This window comes from Chiloscyllium plagiosum, unplaced genomic scaffold (assembly GCF_037043375.1).
Source record: "Chiloscyllium plagiosum isolate Xiang-an unplaced genomic scaffold, Cpla_swu_hap1 HiC_scaffold_23, whole genome shotgun sequence".
NCBI lineage: Eukaryota > Metazoa > Chordata > Chondrichthyes > Orectolobiformes > Hemiscylliidae > Chiloscyllium > Chiloscyllium plagiosum.
Genome location: NW_028270161.1, coordinates 59389468 through 59414188, shown reverse-complemented (window position 1 = coordinate 59414188; position 24721 = coordinate 59389468). Strand labels below are relative to the sequence as shown.

Sequence of the window (24721 nt, the reverse complement as noted above, 5' to 3'; positions counted from 1 at the left end):
AACACCATGAGTCAAGATGGAGGCTGAAATCACCGGGGTTGCAAAGTCATTTGGTCAGAGCCAAAGAGGTCATTTTGTAAGAATTTTAGAATACTGCAAAGGAGAGTCAGGAAAATGCTAAAGAAAAGGAGAATAGAATAGAGGATGTTTCCTCTAATGGGGACATCTAAAAATAACAGATACTATTTTTTAAAAAAAGTCACTGATTTGAAACAGAAGTAAAGCAAAATATTTTCCCTCAGTTGGAAATCTTTGCATCTGTTCTTAAAAGGGTATATAGTTTAAGGCAGAGTTTTGCACATTTTAATTTAAATAAGCCATCTCTGCCCTTAAATCTGCTTTACTATCTAATTAGATCGTGGCTGATCTGATTCTAATTTCAATTCCACATTCCCACTTACCCCTAAGAACTCTTTTCTCCCTTGCTTACCAAAGCCTATCTATTTCTGCCTTAAAAATATTCAAAAACTGTGAGAGGAACAAACAGACACAGGGAGAATGTGAAATCTCCACATTAACAGCTGCCCAAGTCTGGAATCAAACAGGGGTCCATGGCACTGTGAGGCACCAAAGTTAACATCTGTGCTACAACACCATCCACATAATTGAAGCATAATTCTCCTCCTCTTACATTCAATTTCCCTTTCAATAAGATGTAACATTCTCTGAGCTTCCCTGATTACTTACCAATTTTCTGCATCTCTTGCACAAGGACACTCCAACATTTCTGCAACTCAGAGTGCTTTTAGATCAGTGCTTTTTTTTATTATTTCTGCCAAAATAGACAATTTCACATTTTCCCCACATAATTATTTGCTAGGTCTTGCATAGTCAACCTATCTGTATCTTTTTGTAGGCTTATTTCCTCCTCTCACCTCGCTTTCCTACTTGTCTTTGTATCATCAACAAACTTAGCTACCATATCTTTGGCACCTTTTTGCAATTTATATAAATGATTTGGACAGAGTTGAGGCCCCAGTTTGACACACTCAAACTCCTGTGACACACTGTTTTTACCACCCTGCCAGCCAAAAGAAATAGGAACAAGAGTAGGCCATTCAGTCCCTTGAACTTGCCCAACATTCAATAGGATCATAGCAGATCTGACATTCCTCACATCCTCTGTGTTTTCCCCTTAATCCTTAATTTCCCTTATTGGTCAAGATCTATCTTTCTCAATGTTAAATATACAGGTATTCTACTATAACTTGTGTTTTGTAAATGCGCATTTGCTATAACGCAATAGAAGAATTGGGGATGCTTTAAAATATATGTTGGCTGTAACATGATTACATCGCCAACACTATAAGCGCTGTTTCTAAAGCACAAATTTTCTATAACGTGAGGTTACCCAAGAACGCAACCATCTCATTATAGAAGAACTGTGTGCAAGGTCTCTGTCCCTCACCTCTCTGTGGCAAAGAATTCCAAAGAGAGACAATCCTCTAAGAAAAATGTCTCTTCATCTCAATCTTAAATTGAGCTCCTTTATTCTAAGACTATGCCCTCTTGTCCTAGACTTTCTCTTGGGGGAAACATCCTCTCAGCATTTACCCCATTAAACCCCTTAAGAATTCTGTATGTTTCAATAAGATTACCCCTCATACTTCTAAACTTCAGAAATAAGAGTCACAAACCTGTTTAGCCTTTGCTGGTAGACAATCCCTGGGTACTGGAGTTCATCCTAATGAACTGCATTCAGTGAAATAATATCTTTCCTTTCCTAAATATTCCTTTCCTAAATATCCCTTTCCTAAGGGGACTGAACCTGCTCTCAGTACTCCAGATGTGGTCTCAGCAATACCTTGAACAGTTGCAGTAAGACCTATTTATACTTGCAGTCGACTTCCTGTTAGCCAGCAGCCTTCCATCTATGCTTATATGTCACCCTCTACACCTTGAGCTTTTATTTTATGCAATAATATTCTTGTACCACCTCACCAAATGCCTTCTGGAAATCTGAAGTACAGTACATCCATAGTAAGGTTGTGATACAGAATAAATTACAATCTAATAGAATGATGGAACTGGGGCCTTAACACTTCACAATTTAGATAAATGATTTGAGAGGCTGAATGGCATATTCCTGCTCCTATATTTCATAAATTCTATTATTTACCCCATCCCATCTGTAGCAAAAATATTTTATTTTACTGTCTCCCTGTATCATTAGTCCTCAACAGTAAAAATGTCCATAGAGTTTTATTTTGTTTTTTGCCTCTCCCTTTCCTTGTTAAGAAGCTCCTTAAATTCTTTCATCTTTCTCTCCTACTCCTCTCTGAAGAAGAAACTTAGCTGTTCTGGTGTGCAGAAATGAATACAAGTAGGAAACCTTGCAGCATTCTATTGTCTAAAGTTTAAAGCTCTATCAAATTACCTGCATCTATCTTAGTACATGTTCTGTTCAAATTCTAGTTTTGTTCCTCCTCCCATAATAGGAAACTTACTCAGTGTTATTTTAAAGGTAGTTGATATGAAGAAGGAGGCAAGACTAATTTTTGCAGCATCTCACCAAACTATAAAATCATTTGTCATTTTAAAATACTTACAATATCAAATTAATAATCCAGAACTTAACTACTGAGTAAACTTTTTCAGTATTCTTTTATTCTATAAAGCACTTGTTAGGAGTCCCCTTTTAAGCAATGAGTTCCCAGTTACTGGAAAATGGTGTTCTTAGAATTTGCTAAAACCTAATGAGCCAGTAAGCTGGATGCTGAGTTTTAATGTTCTGTGAAATTCTTGCCCTGGGTAATAGTTGTTCTGTGTGACCCACAAAGCTAAAATGCTAATTTCATGTTTACTCCATAGGTGTAAAAAGGAACATTTGATACTGCTGAATAGCCGTAAACTGTTACTTCAACTATTAAATGTAAACAGGAAAATTGTATTTAAAAATGTTACAGAAAACCTCTTGAATTCAAACCAAAATAAATTGACCTGTTGAGTACATTGTACTTTGCTGGCTAGAATAAAGCAAGTCACTGATTAAGTCTCCCAATAAGATCAACAACAAACTCAAGTAGTAGATAAAGTGTGGAGCTGGAAAAAGCACGACAGATCAAGCAGCACCAGAGGAAAAGGATAGAAGATGTTTCAGGCCAGAATCTTTCATCAGTCCTGCTGTGCTTTTTCCAGCTCCCCACTTTGTCAACTCTGACTTTCCAGCATCTGCCCTCCTCACTATTTCCAACAAACTTAAGTAGCCTAATTTGGATAAATATTACTGTGGGTCATGAATGCGGTAGTAACTTTAAGTGAATAATTCACTTTTTTTTAAAAATGATCGCTATTTGTCAAACGGCATGGATACATTTCCTCTTCAAGAGAGTGTGGTGAAGCTGCTGGACTCCACTGCTGCACTTCTCATGGGCAGAATTTTAACTGCCAAGATGGAGTGTGTGGTAGATGCTGAAAACCCCCACATTAAGTACAGGTGGGTTATGATCCCAGCCACTTCCGTGATTCCAGTATGTTGTTTAGAGCCTCTAAACTTGTTTTTCAGAAGCAAACAAAAAAACTGCTGTATTTATTTCAGTTAAGTTATTTCAGTACTTACACAGTCAGTTAATTGTAGACTTACCCTAACAGTTTGGCTTTAATCGCTCACAAAGTTCACCAGGGTCAGCAATGAGAAGATAGTGGGGAACCATTGTTTAATGAAACTTAGACTTACACTGAAAGTGCATATGTGAAAGGCTGGGTAGGCCATTTGAAAATTTGTGCTCATAGAACTTGTTCAGAGATCCAACTGTTGGAAGTCATTTCATGGACTTTACTCACCTTGATGTCAGTTTTTACTGCAGTCTGCGAGCAGCTTATAACATTCTGCCTCTGATTTTTGACAAAGGAGCAGGTGCATACAAACAACCATATTAGCTGTTTTCTTTGCAACCGTAGACAGTGGCTACACAGATCCAATTCTAGGCAATAGTCCCAACAAAGTGTCCATAAGTAGACAATCAGTTCTTTGGATTTGTATGAATTATTACCAAAAAGCCATTACACTAACTATCACTGGGGACCATCCTGGTTCTCTGCCACACCCTGACGTTGTGTACTGTCTTTTCCTGCAAGAAGAACTCATGAGTACAGACATAATAAATAGGGCTGGTGAATGCGTGGCTGAAGAGTTGGTGCAGAAGGGAGAGTTTTAGAATCACGGATCACTGGGACCTTTCTGAGGAAGGTGGGTCTGGGGTCTGTACAAGTGGGACAGTCTTCACTTGAGCTAGAATAGAACCAACATCCTTGTGGGTGGATTTACTCATGCTATTGAAAGAAGTTTCAACTAGCTCAGCAGGTGTTAGTACACTAGGGACACAGTATACGCTGTGGGATCTTTTGGTGAGACAGGAGAATGTAAAAGAAGCGGTATTGCATTTTACGGAATCAATTAAAGTGGTAAGGAGAGATGATAGCTTCAAATGAGTCTGTGGGTAGAACTAGGGAATAAAATGGAGGCAGCCCCATTGTTCAGTATGTATTATAGGTCCCAACAACAGCTGGCAATGGAGAAGTAGATACGGACCTCTGAGCAAGTTATAAGAGCACAAATTTTCAAATGGCCTACCCAACCTTTCACACATGCGGTTTCAATTTAAGTCTAAGTTTCATTGAACAATGGTTACCCACTATCTGTGGTGTGGGATTTTAAGAAAGCAATTCGACAAGCAAAGAAGTGGTAAGAGAAAACACTTGTGGGTAAAATTATTGAGAATCTGAAAAAATATATATAAAGGGGAAGTATGAAATTGGAGGACATTAGTAGAGTGTTAAATGAATATAGCACATCTGCCTTCACTTGGGAAAAGGAGGATGTAGGTACTGAATTCAGAAAGCAGGACTGAGGGGTTACTGAGCAGATTTAATCTAGGGAGTGAGGCAGTATTGGAGGTTGGGTGGGCCTGAAAGTGTCCAAATCCCCAGATTTGGTTGTGTTTTATCTAGGTCATTGTGGGAGGAAATTGTGAGGACTTTGAAACACTCTTTTAATTCCTGTCTGGCAACAGGGAACATGCCAGAGTACTGAAGGGTGTTAGAAATAAACCAGGGAGTTTGATCTACCATATCAATGGTGCAGAAGCTGTTTTTGAAGGCTTTGTGGCATAGATTATGACAGTGAAGAAGTTATGTTGGAGCTGTACAAAATTTTAGTTAGCCCACAGCTGAAGAACTGTATTAGTTCTGGCCACCTTACAGTAGTAAGGATGTGATTGTGCTGGAGGAGCTGTAGAGAATATTTACCAGGTTGGTACCTCAGCTGGTGCATTTTAGCTGTGAAAAAAGGCTTGCTAGATTTGGGTTGTTTTCTTTGGAGCAGAGAAAGCTGAAGAGAGATTTGACAGAGGTCTATACGATTATGAAGAGGATGGATAGGAAGCAACTTTTCCCCTTAGAGAAGAAGGCAATAATGAGGAAGCATAATTTTAAGGTGAAGTACAAGAGGTGTGGAGGGGATTTGAGGAAATTCTTTCTGCCCAGAGGGTTGTGGGAATCTGGAATGCACTGCCTGGGATGGTAGTTTGGGGCAGGAAACCTGATAACTTTCAAAAGTTATATGGATGAGAATTCAAAATGTCAACATTCAAGCCTATAGGCCAAGTGCTGGAAAGTGAGATTACTGTTGTTAAGTCAGCCCAGATTTGATGAGGTGAAGAACCTCTTCTATGCAGAATGTATCTAAGAGAAATCAAATGTTATTTCTGAAAGAAATCACTTTTCTGGAGGGAATTGTAAAGGATCGACTGAGGTTTGAGGCAAAATAAGATGAGGGTAAGAGAGAGGACTGGCTGTTCAGATGGGTGGCATTTGAGAAGATAGGTGTCTGGAGAGAGAATGAGACATAGACATTAGTGTCACTGCAAAATTGTTGGTCTGAAGGAAACTGTAAATGAGAATACTGGGGCAAAGTGTACATGCATTAGCTTCTGAAAGTGTTATGCCATTCACCTTTCTTTCCCCATTAGGTTTTTTGAACCCCTTGTGCCACTGTATCCCAGTTCAAGGGATTACAGTGCCGCAGATGGAGCGAGCCATTTTCAAATGTTGCTTCCATTCCAATGATTGATGCTTCTGCAAACTACATAGAACTCGCCATTCTTATTCTATCAAATCCCTTTTATCTGCTAAAACTTCCTTTGACAGTGGTATTTTAGTGAAGTTTGTTCTAATTCTTTGTAAGTACAAAAATGAAGTTGTGAAAGCTCAGGTAAACACACCAGGAGTGCACTGAACTCAGCCTAAACGATCTACACTGGAAATCTTTCTTCCTAAAATAAAAATTATTATTGATCCAAGAGAAGTATTGAATACCTTCATAATAAATCAACAAAGATGTCCATTAATATTTTGTCTTGCAGTTAAGTTGCCATTTCAGAAAATCTGTTATTTTCTCTTCCTCCTTCCCTCACCCACTTAAAGATACTTCTGATTATAACCAGAATGAATATAACTATACATAGAATGGATAGTTTTAAACCGAACTGTATTTAGTAGATGTCATGGCAATGCTGCAGTTGAACATTTTTATCTTGGGCATAAATAATTTATATAATAAACTTGAAGCTTGAAGAAAATTGTTGTCTAAGAACTAGTTATTTCAAAACAACTACCAGCAGCCAAATTATGACAAAGGTTTCTGAAAACTTTTACAATTTTTTGATTTGGAACAATGTGCTCAACAGTGCGCTTTCTTGAGAACTAATTGCCTCTTTGATATTCTCTTTTGTAACCAAGACTGTTCAGAGCTAATGATTTTATTGGTGAAGTGAGATTTATTCTACTTTGATCATATTTGACATTTATGTAGCTTTTAAAAAGTTCAGCTACTGTTGACGTAACAGCAGTATGTTTAAATGCAATTATATTGATACGAAGTGGAGTTTCTCTTGCTATTGAATATACTAATATACTGAAGCACAGTGCATTACCTGTCAGACACCAAACAGTATGTTTATATTGTTTTTTTTCTTTCTTTCAATCAACCACCCATTTTACCTTTCCTTCTGATCTGTTTCTGCTTTATGGATACCTCGTTGGGACAAAACCGTTGGCTTTCAAAAATCAGAGCCAATTGTGAAGAACGGCAGGCCTGCAACATCGCACAGTATGCACTCCTTTCTCCACCAGTACACGGGCTCTTTCAAAAAGCCCCCACTGCGGAGACCCCATAGCGTGATTGGTGGGAGCCTCGGCTCTTTCATTTCCATGCCCAGGAATGGTGGTGGTAGACTAGGTGATTACCAAGAGATTGTCTGTCTGTACAGTTTTGTTACACCTTAATGTTTTGCACAGTATTGAATTGTTTTGTGCATGAGGTAGTTTGTTATCTTTTTGATTTTTAATGCATATTTTATTTACTACAAAATTATTGTAAAATAATATTTATTTGGAGTTATTTTCTGCATGATTACTTCTGCATTACTTTACAAAGTCTAACTTCCAGTCTTCCAGGTGAGTGCTAGTAAAATTATTGAGTGATATATATCTGTTAGATTAGCAGATGTAGTAACTATATATTGTAGTTTAAAGTTGACTCATCCCCAAAGCTACTTTTTTTTTAAAACTAGCAAAGAATAACTTTGTGAAACAAACTTGAAATCGATTGGAGTTAAAGCTGACTTTCAAAATTTTGCAAGAACACTATCTATTTATCTAGGTTGAATTGAGAAAGGATATAGTTTGTAAATGTCAATGTTTTTTTCAAAATGTTTTACAATAATGTATTCTAAAGATTGCATTATTTCAGATTTACAATAGGAATCCAGTAAGTGAACTTATGGCTGGAAAAGTTTTTGCATGAACCTTTTGGAAAAAGTACTTTGACTGAAAATTCTGTAATGAAAGCCTGCTTCTAAAGGCAGTTTTTGGGACGAGGGGGGCTGATCATAAGTAATATAAATTTTCATGGGCCAAAATGTTATGTGCATTAATTTCACAGGTAGGATTGAGAAGTTTGGTAATATTATGTAAATATTTAGCAGTGTAATATCTATCATGACCTGGCACAATATTGGCTCTGGCTGACAAGTGGCAAGCAACATTTTTGCCAAGTGAAGGCAATAATTATCTCCATCAGGAGAGAATGGGACCAACCATATAAATACTGTGGCTACGAAAGCAGGCCTGGGGCTCTGAGGCAATCTTTCTACACAGGATAGTGCTTAAATAGAATGAGCTGCCAAATGAAGTGGTAGAGGCAAGCAAAACTACATTTAAAAAAAGCATTTGGGCAGGTACATAATTAGGAAAGATGGAGATGGACCAAATGCAGGCAAATGATAATAGTTCAGAAACCTGGTTGGCATGGATAAGTTGGGCCAAAGGATCTGTTTCTGTGCCATATAATTCTAACCTCCCATCCCCCAGTCTGCCTGCTATCTATAAAGCACAAGCTTGGAGTGTTATGGAATACCCTGCACTTGCCTTCATGAGAACAGATCCAACAAGTTTGACACCATCCAGGGCAAAGCAGCCAGATGGCACCTTCAACATTCACTCATTTTACCACCATGCACGGTGATGCAGTGTGAATAATCTAGAAAATGCTCTGCAGTAACTCACCAAGGCTCCTCTGACAGCGACCTTGAAATCCAATCCTCTACTGTCCAGAAGGGCAAGCTCAGCAGATGTATACATGCACATCACTTCTGAGCCGCATTTAATCCTGACTCTGGATTATTATCACTGTTCCTTCAATGTTGACGGATCAAAATCCTACAACTCCCTCCCAAACAGCACTCTGGGAATCCCTGTACGTCATGGACTGCAGCAGTTTAATAAGATGGCTCACCACCATCTTCTCCTAGGCAATTAAGGATGAGTAATAAATGCTGGCCTAACCAGCAATGCCCACATCCCGTTTTTTGTTATCTTTCTATTTAGTGAGGAGGAACAAAAACCTTTATAGTCACCATCTGAATCAATGGAATACATAAGTGCTATTACATATTGGTTCCAATGGGAAAGTCTTTCAATCTATTCTGCCATCCCTTTCGTTACAGTTGAATGCCTCTAATGGAATAATCAAAATCATATAATCTTTTTGAGTACAAACAGATAGAACTGCTATTTCTCTTGAAATACCATTGCTGTGCATTATGGAAGACAGTGTTATTCTGTCTTGCGATTTATTAGACAATAAGTTTAAAGTAGGAATTTATTTTAAATCTGATGAATTATGTTTGTGTGAAAATTAAATTGTAACTTTTAGACGGGACTATGTGGTAAATAATATTAGATTGAAGTGACAAGCACTTTAGTACTAAAACTGGTTCAGTTAATTGGTATAACATGAAAAGATTAATTTCAGTAGATTATTCTGCTCCTGAAATATGGTTGCTCAGTGGTTAGTACAGCTTCTCACCTCACGGAATTCCACCTTGGTGAAGGTTTTGTGGATTTTGCACATTCTCCCTCTGTCTGTTTAGATTTCCCCCAGGTGCTTACATTTCCTCCTAAGATGTGCAGTTTAGGGGGATCGGCCATGGTAAATTGTCCCTCATGTCCAGGGATATGCATGCTAAGTTGATTAGCCATGGGAAAGGATAGGTAGGGGATAGGTCTGGGTGTGTTGCTGCTCGCCCGAGGGCTAGTGTGGACTCGCTGGGCCAAATGACCTGCTTCAGCACTGTATGATTCTGTGATATTAATTGTACCAGGGTTGAACTTCATCCCATGATGTTTAAAGCTGTAGTCTGTTTTGATTTTTAAAACACATATAAACAAATGATAATAGTTCACTCTTAAATACTTTAGGTTTTACCTGCAAAATACTTACATGTACATCTTTTCATGAAGCTTATTTTATTCCACGAAATAATTGAAAACACATCATGTCTGACTAGATAACATTAAAAAATTCAAGCGTGAATCACATTTTGAAAAGCTATATTCTCACTAAATTCTACATCCATTTTGTTTTAAATTAAAGTGAATACTGTTCACTGACTTAATTTGAATACATATGCATGTAATGTCATACCTGGCTGTGAAAATTTTCAACTCTTCAAATAACTTCTTAGTCACAGGGTATTTTCGGGAATGAAAACATCAGGATGCCCTTGCTGATATGTGACAGGCCGTGTTGACTCTTAACAGCTCCAAATTGTGTGTTTTGAAAAATTGCTTATAAAAGTTTGAAAGTAAAATACTCGTGTTTCTTTTAGCTAGTCAAAGCTAATTAAAATAACTGATATTATGATATCTGAGTAAAATGGACATGGATATGACTTGGTTTAAATGCTGTTTTAACTGTCTTAGCTTAATTGTTGGGAGACTGATACTTGGCCACCTGTCCTATGATACCGGTTTCTGAAGTATAGTTTGGGAAGTAATATTTTTTCAGTAATCTGTTTGAAACAAAAATCTTTTATGCATTACTGTGATTTTCCTAATAATTTTGGATTACTTGGACATCTTGACCTGCCAGTTATGAAGAATGGTCTTGCTGATAGTGTTGTACAAATAGAGTGTGGAAAGATTTTTTTAAAAGCTTAATGAGTGACTTTAGTTTTTGACTACCTTCAGAATTGGTGATGCAGCCCCAAAAAAAAGCACCCATTCAGTTGTGTCTAGTACAGGTTATTAGTTACGGAATATTTGTCACAACATCGTAAAATGTTATAGTTAACAGACAATGGCAGTGATTGACTTGTGAGAGTTTTAGATGGATACAGTTTGATTTTTCCAGAAGTGTTTCTGTGTCCTGAATTTGAAATCACTAGATTTTAGTTAAGGCTAAAATTTGACGTGGTCCAGCTGCCCCTCCCCTTTCTACCAAGTGATAAACGTGTGCGATAACACCCATCTTTCTTCACTCAGAAATTATCTCTGAATTGACAAAGACTTATCACTTAGCAACAACAACTTGCATTTATTACATAGTTTATAACATAGCAAAATACTGAAAGATTTTACAATCCCAGCTGGCGGTAATGCTGAGCTCTTGTGTTGAAATCTGGCTTGAGAAATCATAGTTTTATTTTTGCAGTTTACATTCACATTTAACTGATATCTTCTTTAACTAAATTAATGTGTTACAAAAAGGAAAAAGGACATATAAATATATGGGACAATTCAGAAATAGCATGTACAGCAAAAAGAAAAAATCAAAAAGTGTGATGCTGGAAAAGCATGAGGAATGTGCTTATGCTCAACATCGACTCTCCTGCTCCTCGGATGCTGCCTGGCCAGCTGTGCCTTTCCAGTACCGCACTTTTTTGACTGATCTGCAGTCTTCACTTTCTCCTATCAAAATAAATTCAATCTTTTTCCTAGCAATATCCAATAAAAACTCAATGCCAGCGAAGTTCTCACATCAACTCTTTACTTACCCAAATTAATCTTTTCCAGCTCTTCTCCTTGGACAGCTAAAATCACTTAATAATTATTTTTGGCTCCAATTGCCTGAGGACTTCTTTCCAGCTATGATGGCTGAGATACTTTTCATTCTCACAGCCAGGAGATTGCTACTAACCTTCACAGTCTGAAAACTGCTACAAACTAAACTCTAATGATCTGGAAACTTCTACAAACTACAGGACTGCCCTTCCACTAGGATGACTCTTTTCTTCTGAACTCAACTTACTAGTGGCCCTGACTATCTTTCTTTTTATTTTTGTATGAGATGTAGACATGTAATTTATTGCCTGTTACTACTTGCCCTTGAATTGTTTGGCTCTCTAAGCCATTTCAGAGTAGTTGAGAGTCAACTTTGTAAACTCAACTTTGTAAATATTCAGCAAATAAATCTCCAGTTAGCTGACTGAATTATCTCACTTAAATCTTGGGAAAGCTATCTTTAGTCCACAGGACTTAAAGGATTTTGACTTTTGTGAAGAAGACTTCTTTTTAAACAGAACTGAGAACTAATATATTTTTCCTGCATTTTCTAATCCAAGTTCCCAAAGAATAATATACAACAAATATTTTTCACCAAGGGCTCCAGACAGGTGTTCTTGTTCTTGAGTCAAAAAATCAGAAACTAAAAAAGTCAGTTAGACATGATTTATGAAGTGTGTAAAATCGAGAGGCAGAGAGCTATGAGAGAGAATAACAAAGTACAGGACCTAGTCTGCTGAAGACCTGGGCTAGGGGCTTGGGAATAGAGAATGTGGGAGCAGGATTATGCCGGTTAGGGGGTTACTAATCAACAGAAATCAAAGTTGAGATAAATGGATCTTTTTCTGGTTGACACAAAGCTGGAGAACAGGTAGAGAGGTTGTAGAAGGACATGGACAAGCTAGGATAGTGGGTAAAGAAATTGCAGATGGAATATAATACAGAAAAGTGAGAGGTTATGCACTTTGGTTGGAAGAATAGAGACAGAGACTAATTTCTAAGTGGAGAAAAGGGACTTGGAAGTCCAAGTTCAAGATTCTCTTACGATTAACATGCAGGTTCATTTGGTGGTTAAGAAGGCAAATTCAATGTTAGCATTCATTTCAAGAGAACTAAAATACAGAGCAGAGATGTATGCTGAGGCTTCATGAAGCTCTGGTCATACTGCATTTGGAATATCAAGTTTTGGGCTCTGTGTCGAAGGAAGGCTATACGGCATTAGAGAGGTCCAGAGTAGTTTTGCAAGAATGATTCTCTGGATAAAGGGCTTATCATATGAGGAGTGGTTGAGGACTCTTAGACTCAATGGAGTTTAGAAAGATTGGGGAGGGAGGAATTTCATTGAAACTTACAAAATAGTGAGAGGCCGGAATAGAGTGGACATGGCAAGATGTTTCCACTATTGGAGAGACAGCCCAAGGGCACAGCCTCAGAGTGTTGGGACAACCCTTTACAATTGAGATGAGGAGGACTTATTTTTCTACCAGAGGATGGTGAATCTGTGGAATCCATGTCATTGTATTTAAGATAGAGATAGGTTATTAAGCAGCAAGGGTATCAAGTGTTACGGGAGGAAGGCAGGAGAATGGGGTTGAGAAATATATCAGCCATGATCGAATGGTGGAACAGACTTGGTGGCGTAATTCTGCTCCTATATCTTGACAAGACATAACTAGTGGGGTTGCATAGCGTTTGGTCCTCAGGCACCAGCTATTTATAATCTATAATAATGACTTGGATGTAAAGGCCAAAATCTGACAGTTTACGTTTAACGTGGCTAAGTGTGAGAGTATCCATTTTGGTGGGAGGAATAGAAAGGCAATTTATTATCTAAATAGAGAGAAACTTCAGAATGCTTCAGTGCAAAGGGATTTGGGTATCCTCATGTATGTTTCACAGAAAAGTAATGAGGAAGGCAAATGGGATTTTGACATTCTTTGCTCAAGGAATAGAGTATAAAAGTAGGGAAGTGTTGCTGCAACAATGCAAGGGATTCGTGAAACTGCACCCTGGAGCTTTTCTTCCAATTTGGTATCCTTTCTTGAGAAAGGATGTAGTTGTATTGGGGGTAATTCAGAAGTGGTTCATGGGATTGATTCCAGATATGAGGGTTTTATCTTGTGAAGAGATTGAGCAGTTTAGGCCTTTACTTTCTGGAGTTTATAAGAATGAGCATAGAACTTTACAGTGCAGTACAGCCCTTTGGCCTTCGATGTTGCGCCAACCTGTGGAACCAACCTGAAGCCCATCTATCTGACACTGTTCCATTTCCATCCATATGTATGGGGCGGCACGGTGGCTCAGTGGTTAGCACTGCTGCCTCACAGCACCAAGGTCCCAGGTTCAATTCCAGCCTTGGGCAACTGTCTTTGTGGAGTTTGCACATTCTCCCCGTGTCTGCGTGGGTTTCCTCCGGGTGCTCTGGTTTCCTCCCACAGATGTGCAGGTCAGGTGAATTGGCCATGCTAAATTGCCCGTAGTGTTAGGTGCATCAGTCAAAGGGAAATGGGTCTCGGTGGGTTACTCTTTGGAGGGTCGGTGTGGACTGGTTGGACCGAAGGGCCTGTTTCCACACTGTAGGGAATCTAGGTTTATCCAATGATCATTTAAATGCCCTTAAACTTGGCGAGTCTACTACTGTTGCAAGTAGTGTATTCCACACCCCTACTACTCTGAGTAATGAAACTATCTCTGACATCTATCCTGTGTCTATTTAAAGCTATGTCCCCTCATGCAAGCCATCACCATACGAGGGAAAAGATTCTCACTGTCCACCCTATCTGATTATCTTTTCTGTCTCAATTAAGTCACCTCTCAACCTTCTTCTCTTAACGAAAACAACTTCAAGTCGCTCAGTCTTTCCTCATAAGACCTTCCCTCCATACCAGACAACATCCTAGTAAATCTCCTCTGAACGCTTTCCAAAGCTTCTACATGCTTCCTATAATGCAGTAACCAGAACTGTACGCAATATTCCAAGTCCGGCCACACCAGAGTTTTGTACAGCTGCAGCATGTCCTCGTGGCTCCAAACGCAATTCCTCTACTATTAAAAGCTAACACACCATATGCCTTCTTAACAACCCTATCAACCTAGGGATCAACTCTCAGGGATCTGTGTACATGGACACCGAGATCTCTCTGCTCATCCACACTACCAAGACTCTTTCCATTAGTCCAGTACTTTTTATTCCTGTTGCTCCTTCCAAAATAAATTGCCTCATATTTTTATGCATTAAACTCCATTTGCCACCTCTCAGCCCAGCTCTGCAGCTTATCTACGTCCCTCTATAACCTGCAATATCCTTCAGCACTACCCACAGCTCGACCAACCTTAGTGTCATCTGCAAATTTACTAACCCATCCTTCTACGCCCTCATCTAGGTCACTTATAAAAATGACAAACAGCAGCCAACCCTAAAATAATCCTTGTGGTACACCACTGGTAACTGAACTCCCAGGATGAACATTTCCCATGAACCACCACCCTCTTTCTTCTTACAGCTAGCCAACTTCTGATTCAAATCGCTAAATCACCCTCAATCCCATGCCTCCATATTTTGTGCAATAGCCTACCATGGAGAACCTTATCAAACGCCTTACTGAAATCCGTGTACACCACATCAATGGCTTTACCCTCAATAAGAACTCTAAGTTTGTGAGGCACGACCTACCCTTCACAAAACCATGTTGATTATCCCTAATTAGCATATTCCTCTCTAGATTGTTATAAATCCTATCTCTTATAACCTTTTCTGACAAACCTTGACCCACAAATGAAGTAAGACTCGCTGGTCTGTAATTACCAGGGTTATCTCTACTTTCCTTCTTGAACAAGGGGACAACATTTGCTATCTTCCAGTCTTCTGACACTATTCCTGTAATGACAAGAGATTAATTGAGCTATATAAGATGCTAACGGAGAAAGGAAAGAATGTTTCCTCATGGGGCAATTCAGAATAAGAAGTCATGGTTTTAGAATAAATGAGTAGCAGATTTAAAACAGATGATAAATGGTTAGCAAGAGCAGGCAGGAAAATGGAGTTGAGGCCGAGAGGAGATCAGCCATGATAATTCTATTGCTCTGCTGTTGGTCAAAACTCCTAACCCTGAGCATTGGATTGTTAGCTGGAAGCCTGAGATGGCACATAAAGAGGCAGGGATAGCCACCCCTAATATTTCAACAGACCTTACACGTTATAGATGACTGAATAATTATGACCAGAACCCCTCCTATCTAACAAATTTGGTTGAGGTTATTTAGGAGGTGACCAAGTGTGGAGTTGAAGGTGGTGCAGTTGATGTCATTTATATCGATTTCATAAAGAACTTCACAAGATCCCACGTCAAAGACTGATTAAGAAAGTAAAAGCACATGGTTCGATGGTACCTTGGCAAGTTGGATCTAAAATTGGCTTAGTAGCAGAGACAGAGTTGTGATAGTAGACTATTGGTGTGACTGGAGGCTAGTGTCCAGAGGCATACCACACAGATTAGTGCTGTGTCCCTATTGTTTGTGAAATAAATAATTAAGCTTAAATAAATAAATAATTTAGCTTAAATTAGGTGGTGGGTGGGAGATGAAAAGACATCTGTTAAGTTTGCAGGTGAGGTTGTTTGGTGTGTGTGTCCTAGAAATGTTTGCTGAAACACTGCAGGTTGGCAATCTGTGTTGTTCCCTGAAACGCTCTGCAAGTTGGCATCCCAGAGATGTTCCCTGAAATGCTCCCTCCTGGCGGAGATTTTTCTGCACATCCATCTACTGTGTCCATTGTTCTCGATGTGGTCTCCTCTACATCAGGAGCAGTTGTGGAGCAGTTCAGGGAACATCTCTTGGACATGCACCAAACAACCCCATCACCCTGTGGCTGACCACCTCAAGTCCCCCTCTCACTCCCCTAAGAACATGCAAGTCCTGGGCTACCTCCAGAGCCAAATCCAAGCCACCCAACAACTGGAAGAAGAACACCTCATCTTCTGACTTGGGACCCTTCAACCACACAGCTTCAACATTGACTTCAATAGTTTCCAAATTTCCCCTCCCCTCCCACTTCATACCAGATCCCAACTTGGCACCATCCTCTTGAACTGTTCTACCTATCCGTCTTCCTTCTCACCCATCCACTCCACCTTCCCCACTGACCTGTCACTATTACCTCCTCACCTGCATCCATCTATCACATTCTCAGCTACCTTTGCCCCCAGCCCCTCCAAATTCCTGATGAAGAGCTTATGTCCGAATGTCGACACTTCCTACTCCTTGATGCTGCCTGACCTTCTGTGCTTTTCCAGAGCCACACCTGACTACAACACAATGCAGATTTCTCTCAACTCAAGTGTTATACTGTGGATGAAGCTAAGCAATCCCACAACTAAATGACCTGAGCAAAGCACTACAATCCAGTCATGAATCGTGATAGAGAACAATGTGAGGAGGCTGTAATCCACAGTGATGACGGAACTCAGCATGCCTCTGCCAAATGCCAGGCTGAAATATTTACTATCACCGTCAATCATAAGTGCCATCTCGGCAGCCTCCTGACATCTTAATAGGTGCCAGTCATCTGCCAATTCAGTCTGCTCCACAAGTGGAACAGCTGAGATCACTGAATATATCTAAGATCCTGACAAAATTCTGGCTGCATACTTTGAGCTCTAGAACTAGCTTTGTCCCAAGCCAAGCTGTTCCAGGGCAACTGCAACAATAGAAAATTTGTCAGTATAGTCTCAATCATCAGCAAAATGATTTAAAGTGTTCACAGTGCTGTCAAGGAATGCTTAGTCACCAGTAACCTGCTCAATAATGCTCAGTTTGGGTTCTGCCAGGACTGTTGAGTACAGCCTTTATCCAAAAAAGGATGAAGGCTGAATCCCAGAGTTGAGGGAGATGATTCCCCTAATGTACAGAGTGTGATATTAAGGAGACCAAATAGAATTGATATCATGACTTGAAGTGGGAGCAATCCTTAGGTTATTAGCTTTCAGTCTGTGTAATCTTAATTTCCATCTCCCCATGGTGCTTCTCATAATCCTCAATTAATTTTAGACTTATAGTTGTCAAAAATAACAACTTTTTGTTTGTTCTCAATTTATTCATAGAACTTTTCATTCTATCCCCTTTTAACCTCATGGAGTATATTTATCAGTGCTTCGACTGTCTTGTTTTAAGATTTCTTGCTCCTGATCCATCTACCTGTTTTCTAACATCTATCCATTTTTTATTTAGTTGGGGGTCCTTTCTTAACCCTGTAAATCTTTATTCCCTTTCTTGAACAAAGGAATAATATTTGCCACCCTCCAATCATCTGGTACTACTCCAATGGGCAGTGAAGACGCAAAGATCATTGCCAAAGGTGCAGCAATCTCTTCCCTTGCTTCCCGTAGTAACCTTGGTATATCCCGCAGGGGACTTACCTATCCTCGTGTGTTTCAAAATTTCTCGCACGTTCTCCTTCTGAACATCAACCTATTCGAGCATATCAGCCTGTTTCATGGTATTCTCACAAACGACAAGGTCCCTCTCACTAGTGAATACTGAAGTAAAGTACTCATTAAGGATCTCCCCTACCACTTCTGACTCCAGGCAGAATTTCCCTCAGTATCCCTGTTCGGACTTACCCTCATTCTGGCCATCCTCTTGTTCCTTCCATAAGTGTAAAATGCCTTGGGCTTTTCCATAATACTACCCACCAACGCTTTTTCATGCCCCCTTCTAGTTCTTCTAAATCCATTCTTCGGTTCCTTTCTGGCTACGTTGTAACCCTCTAAATCCCTGTCTGATCCTTGCTTTCTCAACCTTAAGTAAGTTTCTTTCTTCCTCTTGACTAGATGTTCCACATCTCTTGTCATTCAAAGTTCCTTCATCCTACCATCCCTTCCTTGCCTGAGTAGGACAAAACTATTCAGAACTCTCAGCAAGTCCTCCTTAAACAACCTCCACATTTCTGTCATGCATTTCTCTGAGAGTATCTGGTCCCAATTTATATTCCCCAGTTTCTGCTTGATAACATTATAATTCCTTCTCCCCCAATTAAATACTTTTCCATACTGTCTGCTCCAATCCCTCTCCATGACTGTAGTAAAGGCCAAGGAGTTGTGGTATTTCTCACTTCCAACCATGATTCATGGACAAACTCTCCTCAACGACATCCCTTTCTTCAGCTGTTATACTATCTCTGATTAGCAATGCTACTCTTTTGACCTGGCGCTACTTTTACCTTTGTCATTTTTAAAAATTTTACAGGGAATCCAATAATTGTATAATTATTTTCTAATTTTTCTTTGCTCCCTGCTTCATTTTATACTTCCCTGAATTAAAATGGGCAATTCAGTTTTGGCCTGTTGAAGATGCTTTATTTTCACAACATTGCCATTGATGGTCAGCTGTAAAGGCTCTAAATTCCTGGATCCTCTCCATCTCTCTGTCTGTTTTTTCTTCCTTTACAATAGTTCTTAAAGCTTACCTCTGACCAAATGTTTAGCCACCTGCTGTAATATTTCCAAAATGACCAAGTGTCTAATTTTGCTTCAAAATTTAGGACATCATTAGATATAAGCTAAGTTGTTGGGCTAAAAACATACTGATTTCGGAAGTAGTTTTTGTATTTAATTGAAATTAATTACTGAAGTAATTTCCTGCCACTATAATGGAAAACAGCATATATAATTGTCATAATTAGTTTGTGTTTATTTCTGGAGGAATCAAACAAAATATTGTTTGAATTATAAAAGAAATCCTGGTTGAACTGCCTTTATCTTGTCTACATGCTATTGTTATTTTTATTCTGGTCGTACTGAATTAGAACAGATACCCAGAAAATATATTCCATGTAGTCTGCAATTGTGACAGCGTTGAAAAATAAATTATTAGTTGTTGAATTATTTATTTTGTTGTAAATTAGTTATTACAACAAAGTTGATTGCGTCAAACTTTGACCAGCTTTTTGCACAAAAAACTTGTACCAACTTTACAGATAACATAATTTTCCACCAGTAAAACAAACCAAATAGTAGTTGAAAATGAAATAAAAGTTAGGAATTATAGGTTGTGATGAAGTACAATAACATAGCATTGTGTCAGAATGTTGTTATATTTCATAATTTCTTTTTCTGCATATTTTTATATAATATTTCTACTCTCAGGTTTCAAGAAACTGTGGCTGATTTGTCTTTCTGCCCTTACTGTTCAGATATAGTCCATGAGAATTTGAAAATAGGTTCAGATGGTGAGAGTGACCAAGCTTCTGGAACGTCATCTGATGAGGTACAGTCACCTACCCGTGTTCGTATGAGGAACCACTTACACAGGAGAATCTCGGTGGAGGTAGGTTTTGTATAACAATTTACGAAATGCAGTTGTCTTAAATTTACCATTTGATTATGTGCTCAACTCTACATTAGGAAACTAGACAGTTGTGTGTGGATCTAAGTAGAATAGGCCTTCAATATGCAATAATATCAGTAGAATATCTGTACAAGTGTAAATCTTTTATTTCATGCACATCATTAACATCTTAACTTTTAGTTATGCGTGATCTTAAACTGCAGTTTTGCTCGTGCTGCAACTGATTTAATAAAAAGGAAAATACAATTAACAAATAATCACAGTTTATTGAGCTACCAATTAAATGCCTTCAAAGTTGAGAAAAATATCTAAAGCAGCAAAATGAATAAGTGGAACTATCATGGAGAAATCACTCTCTTCATTTGGAAGCTACCATTTACAAATTAATAGTTAGTACAAAGCTCACCAAGAAAATCTGTAATATTTATGTCTCAGATTTTAGATACTATTTTTCTTTCTTGTCCAAGTAAGTATGGAGCTAAAAATTGCATTCAACAAACATACAAGATCCTGAGGGGTCTTGACAGAATGGATGCAGAAAGGATGTTTCCAGTTGTGGGAGCATTTTCAACTGGAGTAATGGTTTAAAAATGAAGGGTTGCCTCTTTAAGACCGAGGTAAGAATTGTTTCATCGAATCTTTGGAACTCTGTTCCTCAGAAGGTGGTGGAAACAGGCCTGTGAGTATTTTTAAGGTAGCAATAAATAGATCCCTGATAAACAGGGCGTGGAATGTTATCAGGAGTAGGTAGATATGTGGAATACTCTGATCTTATTGAATGGCTAAACAAAGTTCCACAACCTTAGGGAAAGGCTCTGAATTCTATGCTCAACGTTTAGTGTAGTGCAAGAAATTGCTTTGAAAAGAGCTAAGAGCAGCAAGGAGGGGACATGAAAGGTCCTTAGTTGGTAGGATTAGGGAAAACCCTAAGGCTTTCTATAGGTATGTCAGGAATAAAAGAATGACTAGGGTAGGAATAGGTCCAGTCAAGGATAGTAGTGGGAAGTTGCGTGTGGAGGCTGAAGAGATTGGGGAGACACTGAATGAATACTTTTCGTCAGTATTCACTCAGGAACAGGTCATTGTTGTCGATGTGAGTACCGAGTCACAATTAAGTAGAATGGATGGCTTTGAGGTATGTAGAGAAGAGGTGTTGGAAATCCTGGAAAGGGTGAAAATAGATAAGTCCCCTGGGCCTGATGGCATTTATCCTAGGATTCTCTGGGAAGCAAGGGAGGAGATTGCAGAGCCATTGGCCTTGATTTTTATGTCCTCGTTGTCTACAGGAGTAGTGCCAGAAGATTGGAGGCTAGCAAATGTGGTTCCCTTGTTTAAGAAGGGGAGTAGGGATAACCCTAGTAACTATAGGCCGGTGAGTCTCACTTCTGTTGTGGGTAAAATCTTAGAGAGAATTGTAAGGGATAGGATTTATGAACATCTGGATAGGAATAATGTGATCAAGGATAGTCAGCATGGTTTTGTGAAGGGCAGGTCGTGCCTCACAAACCTTATTGAATTCTTTGAGAAGGTGACTAAGGAGGTGGACGAGGGGAAAGCAGTAGATGTGGTGTATATGGATTTTAGTAAGGCGTTTGATAAGGTTCCCCATGGTAGACTACTGCAAAAAATACGGAGGTATGGCATTGAGGGTGAGTTGGAGGTTTGGATTAGGAGTTGGCTGGCTGGAAGAAGACAGAGGGTAGTAGTTGATGGCAAAGGTTCATCTTGGAGTGCTGTCACTAGCGGTGTTCCGCAAGGATCTGTTTTGGGACCATTGCTGTTTGTCATTTTTATAAATGACCTGGAGGAGGGGCTAGAAGGTTGGGTGAGCAAGTTTGCGGATGATACGAAAGTCGGAGGAGTGGTAGACAGTGAGGAAGGATGTGGCAGGTTACAGCGGGATATAGATAAGCTGCAGAACTGGGCAGAAAGGTGGCAAATGGAGTTCAATGTAGCTAAGTGTGAGGTGATTCATTTTGGTAAGAGTAATAAAAAGATGGGGTACTGGGCTAACGGTCGGATACTTGGTAGTGTGGATGAGCAGAAAGATCTTGGTGTCCATGTACACAAATCTTTGAAAGTTGCCACCCAGGTAAATAGTGCGGTGAAGAAGGCATATGGCGTACTGGCTTTTATTGGTAGAGGAATTGAGTTCCGGAGTACTGAGGTAATGTTGCAGTTGTATAAGACTCTGGTGCGGCCGCATCTGGAGTATTGTGTGCAGTTTTGGTCCCCATACTATAGGAAGGATGTGGAGGCACTGGAACGGGTGCAGAGGAGGTTTACCAGGATGTTGCCTGGTATGGTAGGAAGATCGTATGAGGAAAGGCTGAGGCACTTGGGGCTGTTTTCATTGGAGAAAAGAAGGTTTAGGGGTGACTTGATAGAGGTGTACAAGATGGTTAGGGGTTTAGATAGGGTCGACAGTGAGAATCTTTTTCCACGTATGGAGTCAGCTATTACAAGGGGGCATAGCTTTAAATTAAGGGGGGGTAGGTATAGGACAGATGTTAGGGGTAGATTCTTTACTCAGCGAGTCGTGAGTTCATGGAATGCCCTGCCAGTAGCAGTGGTGGACTCTCCTTCATTATGGGCATTTAAACGTGCATTGGATAGGCATATGGAGGATAGTGGGCTAGTGTAGGTTAGGTGGGCTTGGATCGGCGCAACATCGAGGGCCAAAGGGCCTGTACTGCGCTGTATTCTTCTATGTTCTATGTTCTAAAATAGCTTCTACATACAGATCCTGGAATTTTCATTTGGACCATGGGATTTTTCACATTGCAAACATGCAGTAAAAGTATGTATTGTCACAATCAATTAGAAAAGTCATCTGAGAATAGACAGAATTAGAAAAATAGAAAATCAAAAATTAAATATCTCACTTTTAACAATATGCTACACATTTTAGTAGTTATGTAGAAATTTTGAGGCAAAGTTGTTTGACCTTATTTTAGTTTGTATAGCTGAGCAGATCTGAGTACACTTGCCATCTTGCTCAGGGTCAGTTGGCCAGGATCACCTCAAATCACTACTTATTCAGGTGCTGATCATCAAAAAGAATCATAGAGATGTGCAGCCCGGAAACAGATCCTTCGATTCAACTCGTCCATGCCAATCAGACATCCTAAATTAATCTAGTCCCATTTGCCTGTACTTGGCCCATATCTCTCTCAACACTTCCTATTCATACATCCATCCAGATGCTTTTTAAATGTTGTAATTGTACCAGCCTCCACCACTGGCAGATCATTTCATACACGCACCACCCTCTGTGTGAAAAAGTTTCCCCTTAGATTCCCTTTTAAATTTATCCCCTTCACCCGAAATCTATGCCCTCTAGTTTGGGACACTCCCACCCCAGCAAAAAGATCTTGTCCATCTACTCTATCCATGTCCCTCATGATTTTATAAACCTCTATAAGGTCACACTTCAGCCTCCGATACTCCAGGGAAACTGCCCTAGACTACAGCTCAAACTCTCCAACCGTGGCAACATCCTTGTAAATTTTTCCGAACCCTATCAAGTTTCATAAAATCCTTCTGAACAGGGGGAGACCAAAATTGCACACAATATTCCAAAAATGGTCTAACCAATGTCCTATACAGCCGCAATGTGATCTCCTAATTCCTATACTTGACACTGTTACCAATAAAGGAAAGCAAACGGAACACCACCGTCACTACCCTATCTACCTGCGACTCCACTTTCAAGGAGTTTGAACCTGCACACCAAGGTCTCTTTGTTCAGCAACACTCCCCATGACCTTACCATTAAGTGTATAAGACCTGCCCTGTTTTGCCTTTCCAAAATGCAGCACCTCACATTTATTTAAACTAAACTCCATCTGCCACTCCTCGGCCTATTGGCCCATTTGTTCAAGATGCCGTTGTACTCCGAGGTAACCTCTTTCACTGTCCACTACACCTCCAATTTTGGTGTCATCTGCAAACTTGCAACTACAACCTCCTATGATCACATCGAAATCATTTGTGTAAATGACGAAAAGCAGTGAAACAAGCACCAATCTTTGTGGCACACCACTGGTCACAGGCCTCCAGTCTGAAAAGCAACCCTCCACCACCAACCTCTGTCTTTTACCTTCAAGCCAGTTCTGTATCCAATGGCAAGTTCTCCCTGTATTCCACGTGATCTAACCTGACTAACTGGTCTACCATAATGAACCTTGTCCCACGCCTTACTGAAGTCCATATCGATCACGTCCACCGATTTGCCGCCATCAATTTTTTTTTGTTACTTCTTCAGAAAACTCAATCAAGTTCGTGAGACACAATTTCCCAAGCAGAACGCCATATTGACTGTCCCAAATTAGTGCTTGCCTTTCCAAGTACATGTAAATCCTGTACCTCAAATTTCCCTCCAACAATTTGTCCACTACCGATATCAGGCTCAGCGGTCATAGTATCCTGACTTTTCCTTATCACCTTTCTTAAATAGTGGCACCACGTTAGCCAACCTCCACTCTTCTGGTACCTCACCTGTGACTATTGATGATCTAAATATCTCAACAAGGGGCCCAGCAATCACTTTGCTAGCTTTCCACAGGGCTCGAGGCTACAGCTGATCAGGGATGATTTATCCACCTTTATGCTTTTTTTCAGCGATCAGGCACCTCTGTCTCTGTAATGTGGACATTTTTCAAGCTGTTACCATCTACTTCTTCACATTCTGTGTATCTTCCATGTCCTTGTCCACAGTAAACACTGATGCAATATACTCGTTTTGTATCTCCCCCAACTCCTGCAGTTCCACACATAGGCTTGTGGGGCCCTATTCTCTCCCGAGTTACTCTTTTAACCTTATGTGTTTATAAAATCGCTTTGAATTCCCCTTAACCCTATTGCCAAAGCTACCTCATGTCCCCTTTTTGCCCTCTTGATTTCCTTCTTAAGTTTACTCCTACTGCCTTTATACTCCTGTCAGGATTCACTCCATCTCTGCTGTCTATACCTGACATATGCTTCCTTCTTTTTCTTGATCAAAACGTCAATTTCTCTAGTCATCTGGCATTCC

At 39.7% G+C, this 24721-nt stretch overlaps 1 protein-coding gene across 7 annotated transcripts in view; it reads left to right on the top strand.

Moving 5' to 3' along the window:
- cdk17 (cyclin dependent kinase 17) overlaps positions 1 to 24721 on the top strand; it is a 229258-nt gene that overhangs the window by 116623 nt on the left and 87914 nt on the right. For 6 of the 7 annotated variants that reach the window (XM_087999735.1, XM_043713287.2, XM_087999731.1 and 3 more), the window contains 2 exons: positions 7070 to 7237; positions 19532 to 19665. In XM_087999735.1, coding sequence (XP_087855861.1) covers positions 7070 to 7237; positions 19532 to 19665 — 302 coding nt within the window. The remainder of the gene's footprint in view (positions 1 to 7069; positions 7238 to 19531; positions 19666 to 24721) is intronic. The other variant, XM_043713289.2, reaches the window with a different exon arrangement.